This window comes from Rhagoletis zephyria, unplaced genomic scaffold (assembly GCF_001687245.7).
Source record: "Rhagoletis zephyria isolate East Lansing unplaced genomic scaffold, Rhagoletis_zephyria_1.1 Rzeph_scaffold_02983, whole genome shotgun sequence".
Taxonomy (NCBI): Eukaryota; Metazoa; Arthropoda; class Insecta; order Diptera; family Tephritidae; genus Rhagoletis; species Rhagoletis zephyria.
The window spans coordinates 16668-29850 of record NW_016160067.1 but is presented as its reverse complement, the minus strand read 5'-3'; the positions used below and the strand labels follow the sequence as shown (position 1 = coordinate 29850).

Here is a 13183-nt window from a genome sequence, read left to right as displayed (position 1 = left end):
AACAATAAAAGCGAGGTAAAAACGTAAAAAGCCATCAGCATTTCATTTCTAACAAGAAAAATATGCATTTGCTTTGATGAGACAATTTCTGTTAAATTTATTTTGGTTCTGGCTGGGCTCTGTTAAAATTCGATTGTCTCTGGCTTGCCGCTCTTAAAATGCGCTTCGCAAGTTTTATTGGTATTTGACAGTTTCCACGCTGATCCGTTCTTGGTCCTTCTCTATAAATATACGTTCTCTGTGCTTGAAATAGTAGTAGGCCAGTAATTTTGACGTTTGATAATGCACCGTGAATAGTAAACAATGGCAGAAGAAGAGCGGTAAAAAGTAAACAAAAGAAACAATCTTTTGCCTATGACCAATTTGTAAGTTTATAACAATATTTTTCCTTAAATTTATTAAAGTACATTTTAATTTATTTTGATTCAATTTCAGGAGATAGTTTTCACTGATATCGGAACATCACTATATCTACCGAAGAAATCTATTTGTCGGACAATCGACTTTTAAAAGCATTAAAATTGTACCATTTTTTATATCGAAATATTTTCGACATCCCTATTTTCAAATTGTTCTGTCTTACCAATATATAATCACACATTCTACAAAACTATTTTTTACCGACTAAGACTTGAATTATCAATACGGCAGTGGTGAAAAGTTCAGATGGATTTATCAAATATATGCCGTGCCTGTTTGTCGCCGGAAGATCGGGTGCATCTGCTAGATTGGTATCAGCCTGTTGACTCTTTGGATATATCATACAAAGAGTGTTTTTGTAAATGTACACAAATTAATTTAAGTTTGAAAGATGATCCAAATGAACTCGATGATGCCCGGATGCAATATCTATGCCTTGATTGTGCCCAAAAACTTAAAGACGTTTATGATTTTATTGAAAAGGCGAGAAGGGCTGATAATGAATTACGTTGCACACAAACGGAAAAAGTGAAGATAGAAAGTATAGCCAACACTTTTGAATGGGTTCCAGTACATGAAGAGCTAATGGAAGTAACTAAGATGCCAGATACTGTAGATATGGTATATCAAATACGATTTAGATATAATTAAACAATAATTATTTTCTATTTGTTTACAAGGATCACGTAGAGGATATAAAAGTATCACCAGAATGGAATGAACATTTTATGGATGATGATGAAACATCTGCATCAAATGATATCGAACACGAAATAAATATTGATAAAAAACTTAGTACTGACACTACAACAACAACAAAGTTTCTAGTTGAATCGGATAAGGATATGCAGAGCGGCAATAACTTAAATGAAGCTGGGCTGGTCTTATCGAAAAAAAGTAAACAACTCAATCTTGCTCATACAAGACCTAAAAACGTAAAGAAAACAAACAAAGTAAAATCCGAGGTGAAAACAAAAAAGAAAGTCAAGGACATGTCTGAGCCGGTGAAGTGTGAAGAATGTGGGAAAATAATGAAGAGAAGCTCATTAAAAAAACATAAGCAACGTCATAAACCAAAAACTTTTCTTTGTCAGGCCTGCCGTAAGTATTTCCGTTCCTTTTAACTTGTGGACTAATTTCTATCTTTGTTGAATTTACCTTCGCCAGCAAAAACATTTAAGGAGTCATGTGCCCTAAAAAATCATGAGCTCTGTCACAATGAGAATCGGGAAAGATTTCCGTGCGACATCTGTAACCAAAGCTTTTTAACTCCGTATACATACAAAAAACACAGGCTAACGCACGAAACCAACCGCAAACCAATATATCAATGTGCTCAGTGTGAAAAATCATTTCTTCATAAAAATGGTCTAACAATCCACGAGCTCCATCACAAGGGAGCTACGATAGATAGGGTGGATATGACGTTCGAGGGCATTTCAATAATGAAGGCATTTAAGCAGAATAAATTATGGATGGTGAGTGGGATATACTTAGTTTGATCATGCTCGCTGCGCTTCTCTTCAATGTATGTCACATATTTTTTTATTTCTATAATTTATATTGTTATTGCATTTACATTTATATGTACTCTTGAAGATTTTTCCCACATTGTCCACCGATATTATTTATATTCAGAATGCAAATGCTGCATTGTAACATATTTACTAAAACCACTGGTAACTTCCTGAAAAGAATATTTTTGAAACTAATCTACGAAAATAATGTTCAAAGCTCTATTCACCTTGAGCAAAAAATTTCGAAATTGCAATCCGTAGATTCTCAAGGATTTGCCTCTTTGCGAAGGCTGCTCATCAATAGTCTTTGCGAATCGGCGCGAGTGTCTTTGTAACATAGCTATGCTACAGGAGATGAAATGTAATCCAAATTGAGGCTGGTATTTTTTTTGCTATCACATACTTCCATTTTCACTATTTATCACCATTGAAATTGACTATTTACCACCATTAAAATTTAAGCAAATTTTTACAGCTGCTGTTGTTGTACAGCGCCACTTGCGGCCGGGTAAAATACTACAATTTAGGCTAAGTTATTTTTAACGAAAGGGAGGACAGAACCGCAATTTTTGGGGATAGCCAAAAATTCGGATAAAATGTTAGCTTTCGCATTTTAGCATATTTTAGCGATAGCGAAAGTTAGAATACGGCTGCTGGTCGACACAGTTGGCTTTGATTTCTAAAACAACTTCATCAGTAAGAAACGGGATAATTCCATAATTTTCCGTCTTTGTTTGATAAATAATTGCAAAAAATAATCGTTTTTTCTTCTAAGAGTTTCATGAAACTTCCGCAAATATCAACAGCACCAAATTTGTTTTTAAACATGGTTGACAACCGAAGAAAGCCTTTCTGTCTTTGAACATCCAATCAGCCAAACTACAAACATCTCGCCTTTTGTATTAGCATGATAGCCCAAAAAAAAAATTGTTTTTCTTGAAAACGGCTAAAAACGGCGGCTTGCGTAAAATAAGATCAATTCGTTACATCCCAGTTTATCCATTTCCATTTCCATATTGTTGGCCGAAAGTTAACAAAATTGTAAAAGCTTACATTAAATCATAATTGGAAATAAATCAGAAAGTTGAGGCTATGCAAATAAGTCAGCTGATTTTGCAAAGAAATGATAAAACGTCACTTTTTTTAAATTAGCACATAGGTTCTCACTTATATTTTTGTTTTCCATTAAAATGTTTCTTTAATTATTCGAGCTTTATGAAAAATACACTTTAAACTTAAGAAATAAACCGGTTGCGCAAACGACGCACAGTGGTCCAATGTGAAGAGCTAGGATAATTTAATTAAATTTTTTGTTTGTAATTTTTCAATAAAATTTTTATCAAATATGCAAGAATATTGTCTACGGTATCCAAAAGTCATAGTAAGCAATAAGTGAAAAATGAAATTGTGCGTGCAACGGAAACTGAGTATTTTTAAGGCTCAATAACTTGTTTAAAGAAACTTTGTTTTAACCCAGGTTTGCAACAGAAATATATGCCCGTTGAGTGAGAGTGAGGCAACAGGCTGTGAAGTATCAAAAATGTCAAAATTCCTTGGACACACACACGAAATAATGGCAATTTTTTCTTGACCGTTTTCTTGAGAGCTGCATACAGGGCTTTAGTATCCAGCTCTTAAGAAAATGCACAAGAAAATGTTCGTGTTCTTTCTTCTGCTTGAAATAGTAGTAGGCCAGTAATTTTGATGTTTGATAATGCACCGTGAATAGTAAACAATGGCAGAAGAAGAGCGGTAAAAAGTAAACAAAAGAAACAATCTTTTGCCTATGACCAATTTGTAAGTTTATAACAATATTTTTCCTTAAATTTATTAAAGTACATTTTAATTTATTTTGATTCAATTTCAGGAGATAGTTTTCACTGATATCGGAACATCACTATATCTACCGAAGAAATCTATTTGTCGGACAGTCGACTTTTAAAAGCATTAAAATTGTACCATTTTTTATATCGAAATATTTTCGACATCCCTATTTTCAAATTGTTCTGTCTTACCAATATATAATCACACATTCTACAAAACTATTTTTTACCGACTAAGACTTGAATTATCAATACGGCAGTGGTGAAAAGTTCAGATGGATTTATCAAATATATGCCGTGCCTGTTTGTCGCCGGAAGATCGGGTGCATCTGCTAGATTGGTATCAGCCTGTTGACTCTTTGGATATATCATACAAAGAGTGTTTTTGTAAATGTACACAAATTAATTTAAGTTTGAAAGATGATCCAAATGAACTCGATGATGCCCGGATGCAATATCTATGCCTTGATTGTGCCCAAAAACTTAAAGACGTTTATGATTTTATTGAAAAGGCGAGAAGGGCTGATAATGAATTACGTTGCACACAAACGGAAAAAGTGAAGATAGAAAGTATAGCCAACACTTTTGAATGGGTTCCAGTACATGAAGAGCTAATGGAAGTAACTAAGATGCCAGATACTGTAGATATGGTATATCAAATACGATTTAGATATAATTAAACAATAATTATTTTCTATTTGTTTACAAGGATCACGTAGAGGATATAAAAGTATCACCAGAATGGAATGAACATTTTATGGATGATGATGAAACATCTGCATCAAATGATATCGAACACGAAATAAATATTGATAAAAAACTTAGTACTGACACTACAACAACAACAAAGTTTCTAGTTGAATCGGATAAGGATATGCAGAGCGGCAATAACTTAAATGAAGCTGGGCTGGTCTTATCGAAAAAAAGTAAACAACTCAATCTTGCTCATACAAGACCTAAAAACGTAAAGAAAACAAACAAAGTAAAATCCGAGGTGAAAACAAAAAAGAAAGTCAAGGACATGTCTGAGCCGGTGAAGTGTGAAGAATGTGGGAAAATAATGAAGAGAAGCTCATTAAAAAAACATAAGCAACGTCATAAACCAAAAACTTTTCTTTGTCAGGCCTGCCGTAAGTATTTCCGTTCCTTTTAACTTGTGGACTAATTTCTATCTTTGTTGAATTTACCTTCGCCAGCAAAAACATTTAAGGAGTCATGTGCCCTAAAAAATCATGAGCTCTGTCACAATGAGAATCGGGAAAGATTTCCGTGCGACATCTGTAACCAAAGCTTTTTAACTCCGTATACATACAAAAAACACAGGCTAACAGGTGAAAAATTATTTCTTCATAAAAATGGTCTAACAATCCACGAGCTCCATCACAAGGGAGCTACGATACTGAATGCATTTAAGCAGAAAAAATTATGGATGGTGAGTGGGATATGCTTAGTTTGATCATGCTCGCTGCGCTTCTCTGCAATGTATGTCACATATTTTTTTATTTCTATAATTTATATTGTTATTGCATTTACATTTATATGTACTCTTGAAGATTTTTCCCACATTGTCCACCGATATTATTTATATTCAGAATGCAAATGCTGCATTGTAACATATTTACTAAAACCACTGGTAACTTCCTGAAAAGAATATTTTTGAAACTAATCTACGAAAATAATGTTCAAAGCTCTATTCACCTTGAGCAAAAAATTTCGAAATTGCAATCCGTAGATTCTCTCAAGGATTTGCCTCTTTGCGAAGGCTGCTCATCAATAGTCTTTGCGAATCGGCGCGAGTGTCTTTGTAACATAGCTATGCTACAGGAGATGAAATGTAATCCAAATTGAGGCTGGTCTTTTTTTTTGCTATCACATACTTCCATTTTCACTATTTATCACCATTGAAATTGACTATTTACCACCATTAAAATGCAAGCAAATTTTTACAGCTGCTGTTGTTGTACAGCGCCACTTGCGGCCGGGTAAAATACTACAATTTAGGCTAAGTTATTTTTAACGAAAGGGAGGACAGAACCGCAATTTTTGGGGATAGCCAAAAATTCGGATAAAATGTTAGCTTTCGCATTTTAGCATATTTTAGCGATAGCGAAAGTTAGAATCCGGCTGCTCGTCGACACAGTTGGCTTTGATTTCTAAAACAACTTCATCAGTAAGAAACGGGATAATTCCATAATTTTTCGTCTTTGTTTGATAAATAATTGCAAAAAATAAGCGTTTTTTTCTTCTAAGAGTTTCATGAAACTTCCGCAAATATCAACAGCACCAAATTTGTTTTTAAACATGGTTGACAACCGAAGAAAGCCTTTCTGTCTTTGAACATCCAATCAGCCAAACTACAAACATCTCGGCTTTTGTATTAGCATGATAGCCCAAAAAAAAAATTGTTTTTCTTGAAAACGGCTAAAAACGGCGGCTTGCGTAAAATAAGATCAACTCGTTACATCCCAGTTTATCCATTTCCATTTCCATATTGTTTGCCGAAAGTTAACAAAATTGTAAAAGCTTACATTAAATCATAATTGGAAATAAATCAGAAAATTGTTGAGGCTATGCAAATAAGTCAGCTGATTTTGCAAAGAAATGATAAAACGTCACTTTTTTTAAATTAGGACATAGGTTCTCACTTATATTTTTGTTTTCCATTAAAATGTTTCTTTAATTATTAGAGCTTTATGAAAAATACACTTTAAACTTAAGAAATAAACCGGTTGCGCAAACGACGCACAGTAGTCCAATGTGAAGAGCTTGGATAGTTTAATTAAATTTTTTGTTTGTAATTTTTCAATAAAATTTTTATCAAATATGCAAGAATATTGTCTACTTAAGACTAAATGCAACTTTGTTTAAAAACATTTGGCTACATATAAACATAACGGTATCCAAAAGTCATAGTAAGCAATAAGTGAAAAAGAAATTGTGCGTGCAACGGAAACTGAGTATTTTTAAGGCTCAATAACTTGTTTAAAGAAACTTTGTTTTAACTTCATTTCTTTCTCCGTCGTTGTTTTAAGTAAGAAAATTCAGGAAATGTAAAAATTATTACCGAAGTGGACGAACATATTTTTTTGGAGCTGATAAAGTTTTAACTTTTTGGTTAGTACCAAATTATTATTTTTTTGGTTTTGTAGAAGAAATCTTTCTTATATGGCGGAATATAGATCACTTACTATAGTTATTCTCTAAATTGATGTATATACTAATAGAATCCACAAAAAAATTCTGCGGTTAGCTGCGGCACCCATACATTTATTTCCAATTTTCAAAATGACTCCTAAAATTTCAAGACAGGAAGTTTTTGATTTTTGGCTGTCGACCCCTAAAAATGAAAGACTTGATGGAATAATGGATTTTGTACCAGGGAATATCAGTTTAGGATCTAGTCATATAATCAAATTTGTTAAATTGAAATCATACGTGCGAAGTTAATTCAGAATTTGGACCTAAAGTGGACAAAAGTTTTCCGAAAAAGAGAGCGGTTTGTTACTGCAAATAAAGATTGGCTCGAATTTGAAATAGACTTGTCACAATTTGTTAATTCTAAGTTTGGCAAGCCGACATTTTCTGCTGGTAGGCCAGCTAAAAGTTTTGAAGATTGTTGCCAAAAAGTTAAAATGAAGAAAGCTAATGAGCTTTCGAAAGTTATCGAACCAGATGTATTTCTTTTTGGCTACTGAACGAAAAATGAGATCTTCAGCTACGCTACTTAATGAGCTTTTAAGTGCTTCTCCAGAAAGAGGTACTGCTATTAAGAAGGTCATATTGGCAAAGAAGAGTCCTAAAGGTATTTCGCCTGAAGAAGCTCTCGCACTAATAACACCGGCACTCAAAAAAAATTAGTGTGATGTGCATTTGACCGGACCTACCTATGGTTATGTATTTCGACCCGCAGAATCCGAATTTGAATTCAGTTTGGCCAATATACCTCCTAGATTTCGAGAAAACTTCAAAAAACCGTTTTTTATTGCCGATTTTCACTATTTTTACGGTTTTTTTTTTAAGTTTTATCGAAATTTAGGAGGTATATTGGCCAAACTGACTTCAAATTCGAATTCTGCGGGTCGAAATACATAACCATAGGTAGGTCCGGTCGAATGCACATCACACGAATTTATCAAAGCATCAGTATCGTTTACTTACTGAGGGCCATTTTCTAATGTAAGCAGTAAAGTTGCCTTTACTAACAGGGCAGATAAATTGTTCCTCACTTTAAAGTGTTTTGGTTTTCTTATCTTACCGGTAAAAATAAATTTTTTATTCCGTAGAGTGAAACTTCACTACATTCGTCATATAATTAAAAAGGTTGACAATGCAACATAAGTAAATATAGAGCAAGAGCAACTGAAACGGCCCTAAAAGTTGTTAAGCTTGATCTGACTTTTTAGCAGTTTTTTTTTTTTATTTTATACATATATTAGGTGGCTGATTCGGATCCGGCGTCAATACAGTATATACATAACGGACTTTCTAAAAAAGTTTTAGGTATGCAGGTATCTATAACCGTGCGCAAGTGCTTAAAAAATGTACCAGAAATTGACGAAATATTTAGCGAGTTTTTAATTATATGGTTGGTAGGCGTGGTCGCCATTCGATCTGGCCCATTTTATGAGCAGAAGTTGTTAGTCATTCAGACATAATTTGTGCGAAATTTCATCCCGATATCTATCTTAGTTCTTAATATAATAATTAAATTACCCTAATAGAGCAGATTGGACCACTGTGCGACGTGTCAATAACGTTTTGAAAGTGTAACTTTGTTTGATTGCTGCCTAACGGTGATTTTTATTTTACAAAAACAAAGTAAAGTTTCTGTTATTTTGGAGTATTTTCTACAGAATGGCATCAAACAATAATGTAAAACTGCGTTTACGAAATTGGACTTTCGCACAGCCAAATGAACCATTGACCTAATGTGCAAAGTCGTCAAAATTGCCTATAAGCCAGTGGGCAATTTAATATGTTTTAATGGCACTTACAGCCAATTTCACGAAAGCAATTTAAGTGACAATTGAGCAGTCAATTGACAGAAAACAAAACCAATTTCCATTTAAATTACTGGAGAAACCGGCTATTATTGTGCTTCTGCCTGGTGGATATAAATATGAAAAAAACGTTGATTTCTCCTTAAATTTTCAAACAGTACGCTTTTTTCTCCGGAAATCACAGTTTTCATTGTTTTTAGACGCAAAGCAGTTTTTTAAGAAGTAGCATTCTTACATTTGCACAGAAAATTTAAGTTAAAGATGTGAATTTGAAAGTTTATTAAGTATAGTTTTTGGAACCAGTTCAGTCAAAACTTTTAAAAAATACTCTGGTCTTACTATCTAGTAGCTTGATTTGGTGTAAAAAAAAACTTGCCAAAAAACTGTTATAAACGACAAAAACTTCACTTTCACAACTCTAAAACTTCCCCACTAAATATCTCAAAATTTTTACGCATACAGAAGAAGCCGAGCCCCCATTTGATGATGACGGAGTCGATAGCAATAACGCGGCTGAAAAACAACAAAGCTGCTGCGCTATTCAAGTACGGTGGCGAGGAGTTGATAAGGTGCATGCATCAAGAAAGGCGACCCCGTCATTCGCGCCAACTACCGCGAGATCAGCCTTCTAAGCATAGGTTACAAGGTCTTATCGAGCGTATTGTGTGAAAGACTGAAGCCCACCGTCAATGAACTGATTGGGACTTATCAGTGTGGCTTTAGACCTCGAAAATCCACCAAAGACCAGGTATTCACAATACGTCAAATCTTGGAAAAGACCCGCGAGAAAAGGATTGACACTCACCACCTATTTGTCGACTTTGAAGCTGCTTTTGACAGCACTAAAAGGAGTTGCCTGTACGCCGCTATGTCTGAATTTGGCATCCCCTCAAAACTCATACGGCTATGTAAAATGACGTTGAGCAATACCACCAGCTCCGTCAGAATTGGGAAAGACCTCCCCGAGCCGTTCGTCACCAAACGTAATTTCAGACAGGGCGACTCCCTTTCATGTGACTTCTTTAATCTGATGTTGGAGAAGATAATAAGAGCTGCAGAACTGAACCGCTCAGGAACATTTTACTACAAGAGCGTGCAATTGCTGGCTTATGCCGATGACATCGACATCATCGGTAACAAAAACCGCGAAGTCTGTTCTGCCTTTTCCAAGTTGGATAGGGAAGCAAAGCGCATGGGTCTGGTGGTAAACGAGGACAAGACGAAGTATCTCCTGTCATCAAACAAACAGTCAGCACATTCGCGCCTTGGCACCCACGTCACTGTTGACAGTTACAATTTCGAGAAAGTAGAGAAATTCGTTTACTTGGGAACCAGCATTAACACCGATAATAATGTCAACTTTGAAATCAAACGCAGAATGACTCTTGCCAACAAGTGCAACTTTGGACTGAGTAGGCAATTCAGGAGTAAAGTCCTCTCTCGACGTACGAAAACCACGCTCTATAAGTCACTCATCATGCCCGTGCTGGTATATGGCGCAGAAGCATGGACAATGACAACATCCGATGAGGCGGCTCTTGGAGTATTCGAGAGAAAGATTTTGCGGAAGACTTACGGGCCTTTACGCATTGGCGACGGCGAGTACCGCAGACGATGGAACGATGAGCTGTATGAGCTTTACAACGACATGGACATAGTGCAGCGAATGAAAATACAGCGGCTCCGCTGGCTTGGCTATGTCGTTCGAATGGACATCGACGCTCCAGCTCTGAAAGTATTCAACTCGGAACCCGCTGGTGTCAGCAGAGGAAGAGGGAGGCCCCCACTGCGATGGAAAGGTCAGGTGGAGAAGGACTTGGCTTAACTTGGCGTTTCCAATTGGCGTCAGTTGGCACAGAAGAGAAACGACTGGCGTGCTTTGCTGAACTCGGCCAAATCGCTTAGCGGTTACAGCGGTTACATTTGGCCACGTTTTTCTCAAAATCTGGACGTGATGGAAACTTTTTACTTGCGGATTGGTAATTACCATGAAAAAGTCTATCAAAAACAGCTTTAACATTTTAGGTTACAAAATGGTGCCCATTTTTGTTGGCCTGTGTAATTCATTACCATGGCTTGAGCATACTCTGGATCTTTTAATTTTGTTTCTATTAAATCCACAGCGCATAGGACTGCAGTGGGAGAGAACTTTCGATGTCGATGGAATTTTTTAATATTGGATTCGTAAATCAGTTTTTCTTGCCCATGGCGTTATTAAAAGCTCTTTTCTTCATTTTAAATGAAATATTTTATAAAACTTATTTCATTTTTCCACACCACTTTGAGTTTTGGGCATATTTTCGTTTTGCGTCTTTCTTTTTTCTGTTGATGTGCGCATTTGACCTTCTTCAGTACCAAGTACTTTATAATATGGTTTTATTTATTACTTTTATATATATAAAAAAAAAATGTCATACCACGATAAAAACTTTTATTTTTACTTACTTTTGCTATGAGTGTGGACGAATAATGATAAAATTATCGTTTAAACTAATTAAGTTCAAATTATATAAAAGTACCTCACTACTCGACATTATTTGGCAGGTACAACTACTTTTGTTGAGCACAAAATGCAGCCCTAGTGAATCTTGCGAATACTATGGCAACCAACTACCGTTACTTCTATCAGCATTTCCACTCACTTGATCGATCAAATGACAGTCATTCGCTACAGGGCCAAACTGGCATATAAAATTTTACATATGTGTTAGTTTTCGTTGTGAATGTGTTGGAGTTTCTGTCAAGCGCGTCTTGTANCCTCCCAATAACACCCCCCGGGTGCCATCAATCGCGGACGTTACAGGAGTAGGCAAATGGCATATGAAGAGGCAGCTAGGTGGGTTTTCATTACATCACAATTTATATATACCTTATATTATAGTACCTTGTATTGTTTGTTTACTAACTAAATATATACCATTAACCAACAGCAACCCGCCAGAGAGTGGGCATCAACCGAGGTGAGCACCCGGGTACAGCAGAGACCGCCTAACAACAACAACAAGGTGGCCAACTTAAAGGCGATCGACCACCTTACAACAACATTAAGACGGCGAAATTAAAGGCGGCCACACCGCCTAACACAAACAACACGGAAGCCACAACAGCAGCGACCACCTAACAACAACAAAAAGGCGGCCAACTTAAAGGCGACCTACCGCCTAACAACAACAACAAGGCGGCCACAACAGCAGCGAACGCCTAACAACGACAACAACAAGGCGTCCCCAACAGCAGCGACCGCCTAACAAGAACAACAAGGCGGAGAAATTAAAGGCGGCCTCACCGCCTAACAACAAGAACAAGGCGGCCACAACAGCAGCGACCGCCTAACAACAACAACAAGGCGTCGAAATTAAAGGCGGCCACACTGCCTATTAACAACAACACACCAGCAGCAAGGAAATAGATGTAAGAAATAGGATTAATTTAGTCGTAAGAAAAATGAATTTTTGTCAATAAACTTATAATAGGGGTCTTCATCTAAAGCGATAAAGGGATAAATTGCTTAAATTTATCAGTTTATCCGTCTTCTTTCATGAATGCACCTTCGTAAATAATTGCATAAAACTATTTATTATTTAACTTACATATATGGCTAGTTACGTTTCATTCTTACCTCGTAAGTTGTGTTCATTTGCTTTTATGTGTTCGTAGCAAAAGCGACTACCTGGCAACCTGTAAGGCTTGAATTTGGCTGAAATTTATACATTTATCCACCAAAGTCGTTTGAGAAAGTGATAAACTTTGGTTAAATAGATTTCCATACAAAGTTTGACAGTTCATTTATCAAAATGATAAACTTATCACTTTATCAAGTTTATCAAGAGTTTATCACTTTTGATGAAGACCCCTAATATAAATGGGTATGTTCACGTTTTTACTGGGTTAGGAATGCATATAGGAATTTTAACTGTGGGGCTACTGAAATTAGGGCACGCCAGTAGCCATGGCGAGGTGGGCCAGCACCGGGCGTCACAACAACATCGGTGGAGCCCTTATATTCGGCCTTAGGTTTTTGTGGTTGTTCATTTCCTTAAATTTAATTTTATTTTAAATATTTAATTTAACGTTCTTTTTCAGCTTTTTTTGTAACTGTTTTTTTTTTGAATTTTTGTTATGTGTCCGTCCGATACTTCCGGCCATGCCGGAAGTGAAGATGTTTGACAGGCATGACTTTTCTCTGCTATATCGCAGGGAACAGTAGTAAGGCGTGAACCCCCCCCAGTCGACATGACTAGCCACAGTGCTCCCTTTTTGTCATTCCGCCTGCACTCACCACTGCTCCCAACGTATGCGAACCATAAAAAAATGAACAATTCATTTAACGCGAAATCACAATTGGCTATTTTATCTTTATACAGCCCGTTTTTAATAGTATTTAGTATTATAATAAATTTGTATTACTGTTCGCTTCCATTTC

The 13183-nt window shown here is 36.1% G+C and overlaps 1 protein-coding gene across 5 annotated transcripts; it reads left to right on the top strand.

Moving 5' to 3' along the window:
- The first annotated feature begins 228 nt into the window (after positions 1–228).
- On the top strand, positions 229–12527 carry LOC108368165 (zinc finger protein 616-like). Of its 5 annotated transcripts, none has more exons than XM_017622952.1 (6): positions 229–365; positions 436–1011; positions 1101–1521; positions 1588–1761; positions 5092–5192; positions 11691–12527. In XM_017622952.1, the coding sequence occupies exons 2-6, from the start codon at positions 667–669 to the stop codon at positions 11820–11822; spliced, it is 1173 nt and encodes a 390-aa protein (XP_017478441.1). In that variant the 5' UTR covers positions 229–365; positions 436–666; the 3' UTR covers positions 11823–12527. The 5 variants fall into 5 exon arrangements, with proteins under 5 accessions (XP_017478441.1, XP_017478440.1, XP_017478438.1 ...); XM_017622951.1 differs by having other exon boundaries at positions 231–365; positions 436–1032; XM_017622949.1 differs by having other exon boundaries at positions 233–365; positions 436–1041.
- The last annotated feature ends 656 nt before the right edge of the window (positions 12528–13183 follow it).

Coding starts and splice junctions, on each gene's coding strand:
- LOC108368165 (XM_017622949.1), top strand. CDS start 667: ATGGATTTATCAAATATATGCCGTGCCTGTTTGTCGCCGGAAGATCGG. Junction 1,042..1,100: donor TGCCAGATACTGTAGATATG/GTATATCAAATA, acceptor TTTGTTTACAAG/GATCACGTAGAGGATATAAA. Junction 1,762..5,091: donor AATATATCAATGTGCTCAGT/GTGAAAAATCAT, acceptor ACAGGCTAACAG/GTGAAAAATTATTTCTTCAT.